Genomic DNA, 3,184 nt, shown 5'->3' with positions numbered 1-3,184 from the left:
CTCGGCTTCTTCACCACACGTTTCCACTCGTCAAATGTCTGGTTCACATACATTTGTTATTCAAAATGATTATGTACACGCGAAGGTAAGAAATGGCTTTCACTTTCTATAGACTGACTGTTGTATTGTTTGGTTGAGTCAATTTGTCTTCAGTTTGTGACAGTATCCGATCCCTTGTTTGGTGGTTTAACAGGTGCCCACATCAAAGCATCACTCCCATGGGATTCTTCAATTTCTGAATATTTTTGCTCTGAATATTGGTTTGGGTCTCTGTTCCACTTGTTTTCGTGGATAACTATATTGGTTTCAGAAAACCAGCAATTGAGAATCCTGTGAAGACAAACAAAATCCCAAGGCAGATCCCTGAGCAGGCCTGGTACATGAACCTAGCCTTCTCCGCTTTGATTGGAGGAATACTTCCATTTGGAGCTGTTTTCATTGAACTTTTCTTTATCCTTACCTCAATCTGGTTGAATCAGTTCTACTACATCTTTGGGTTCCTCTTTTTGGTCTTCATCATCCTTGTTGTCACTTGTGCTGAAATAACCATTATGCTCTGCTACTTCCAGTTGTGCAGTGAGGATTACTTGTGGTGGTGGCGTTCATACCTTACTTCTGGCTCATCTGCGCTATACCTCTTTCTTTATGCAACATTCTACTTCTTCACCAAGCTTGAAATCACAAAGTTGGTGTCTGCAATATTTTACTTTGGATACATGCTTATAGCTTCTTATGCATTTTTTGTGGTAACCGGTACTATTGGATTCTATGCATGCTTTTGGTTCACAAGGCTCATCTACTCTTCAGTCAAAATTGACTAGTTATAGCAGTCAATGGTTTGTGTTAAATCTCCTATAGTTATTTTAGAGGATGAAGCAAGTTTATGTAAGGATTTCAAAATTCAAGTCCTGTCATGATCACGTGTAACCTATTATATACAATTTTGAATTAAGATGACTTCCATGCTTTTGTTTCAAAAAAAAAACCACAAAACCAATTAAAATTGAATCAATCTATAATTTGTTAAAATTACTTTGATGTCAACTCTAACATTCATTTGGAAATTAAAATCGCTTAGAGTTTGAATCATTAGTAAAACACAATTAAGATTAACTTGAAATTTGGAATTAGATTTACTTTGGAATTAGATTTACTTTGAAATTAAATTAAAATTGAAAATTAAAAAAGTCAAATAACTAAAATCTATTTTATAATCACAAAGCACCATGACCAAAAGCTAGATAATAACCAAAGTTTATCACAAAATATGGATTTGGGAATGAATGTATGCAAATGAACTTTAGGCCAAGTGCCAAATAAAATGAAAAAAAAATAGAAACAATTCAGGATCCAAATCGGGGTATGACACTACGCAATCCCTGAGATCGATACTTGGAAATAAAACTCCTTATTACTACATCAGTAAAAATAGTACACTTGCTATATTTTTCCGATCAAGTTTTTGGCGCCGTTGCCAGGGATTGCCAAAATACATATTTTAATTTCTATTCTATCGAAATTTTGTTGCTCGTCAACCAAAATTTTATCTGTGACGGTCGTGTTATTCAATTCTAATCTTTGTCTAACTTGTTTATGCGAGGTAAGTCCTCAGCGGATTTTTCTTTTGACGTAGATCCAGAAAGAACTCTTCGCGCTAGACTGAGACAAGCTAAGCGAGAAAAACTGGAATTAGCAGAGAAAGCAGAGGAGGAAGTTGTTTCAGTGCACTCAGAGAATTCAGATTCAGACGCGGAAACAGTTCCCGAAATCATGGCTGCAAACCCACCACCACCACCAGAGAGACTTCTCGGTGACTATGGTGGAACCAACACTCCGGGTGGTCGTATGACAATTGTAAACCAACCGGTAAATGTAGACCAATTTCAGCTGCATCCCAGCATAATTAATCAACTCGAAAGGTGTTCATTTTATTGAAGAGTGAATGAAGATGCCAACAAGCATCTCCAAAGGTTTTTAACTATAAGCACAACGCTGAAAATGCCTGGACATAACGAAGAAGCAATAAGGCTTAGTATGTTCCCATTCACTTTAGCAGATGAAGCCGAAGAGTGGTTCTATTCCTTACCTACTGGCAGTATCACTACATGGGAGGAGATGGAAACAACATTCTTGCATGAATATTTTCCTGCATCAGTGTCACTGAGAAAAAGATACGAAATCCTAAACTTCAAGCAGAAGGAGGGTGAGTCACTAGGAGATGCCTATAAGAGATTCAAGAGAATCCTAGTGGCTTGTCCTACTCACAACATGGATGAAACCGAGCAGATGCAAATGTTTGTTAATGGTCTCCGAATTCAAACAAGACAAATCCTTGATTCAGCAGCTGGTGGCTCAGCTAACTTTGCAATAGCCACGGGTATGAAGAAGATAATTGAAGCAATTGCCTCAAATGAGCATCTGGAGCTGTATGATAGAGTGTCAAGCAAATCCTCAATTATTGATTTGAAGCTTGAAGCAAACAAACAGGTGAAAATTGAAGAAGCAGTTGCTGCAGAGGTAGAGAAAAGGTTGAAAGCACTAAACATAGGTGCTCAGAAAGTGGCTAAAGTACAATAGGCACCAAACGATGTGTGCGGCATTTGTAATGGACCACACAATACTGTTCATTGCTTTGCAACACCACAGCAGATAGAAGATATCATGTTTTTAAAGCAAAACAATCCCTACTCCAACACCTACAATTCGGGGTGGAAGAATCATCCCAACTTTGCTTGGAAAGATCAGAAGGGGAATGTGCAACAGCAGGTACAAGGCCAATATCAAAACCAATATCAGTAACAGCAACAACAAGTCCCAAAGAAGGCAGATTGGGAGATTGCAATTGAAAAGATGGCAGCTCAAAATATGCAATTTGAAGAAGAGACTAGAAACAATCAGAAAAATACCACCGCCTCCCTAAGGAATCTCGAAGTTCAGCTGGGACAGATAGCACAGCAACTGGCAAGTTCTCGAACACCAGGTTCCCTACCAAGTGAAACAATTCAAAATCCGAGAGGTCAAGAGAATGTTAATACTGTCACGACGACAGAGAAAAAGGTTGCTAAAAAGAAAAAAATGATATCACCGAGCGAGCCGACTAAAGAAGAAACTACCAAAGGAACTAAACCGGTGATTAAGTTTCCCTATCCTCAGAGAATAACAAAGAAGGAACCTAGTGAGTCAG

General features: G+C 38.3%; 1 protein-coding gene across 1 annotated transcript; it reads left to right on the top strand.

Moving 5' to 3' along the window:
- Positions 1–254: 254 nt before the first annotated feature.
- On the top strand, positions 255–940 carry LOC127100423 (transmembrane 9 superfamily member 8-like; the record flags this gene model as incomplete). The annotated part of the gene is made up of 1 exon (XM_051037580.1): positions 255–940. A coding segment is annotated over one exon (567 nt), but the record flags the coding sequence as incomplete, so codon positions are not given.
- Between the last annotated feature and the right edge of the window lie 2,244 nt (positions 941–3,184).

The sequence above is a fragment of the Lathyrus oleraceus genome, chromosome 1 (genome assembly GCF_024323335.1).
Source record: "Lathyrus oleraceus cultivar Zhongwan6 chromosome 1, CAAS_Psat_ZW6_1.0, whole genome shotgun sequence".
In the NCBI taxonomy this organism is placed as follows: domain Eukaryota; kingdom Viridiplantae; phylum Streptophyta; class Magnoliopsida; order Fabales; family Fabaceae; genus Lathyrus; species Lathyrus oleraceus.
The sequence above is the reverse complement of the archived record's forward strand: the minus strand, read 5'-3'. Positions and strand labels throughout refer to the sequence as shown.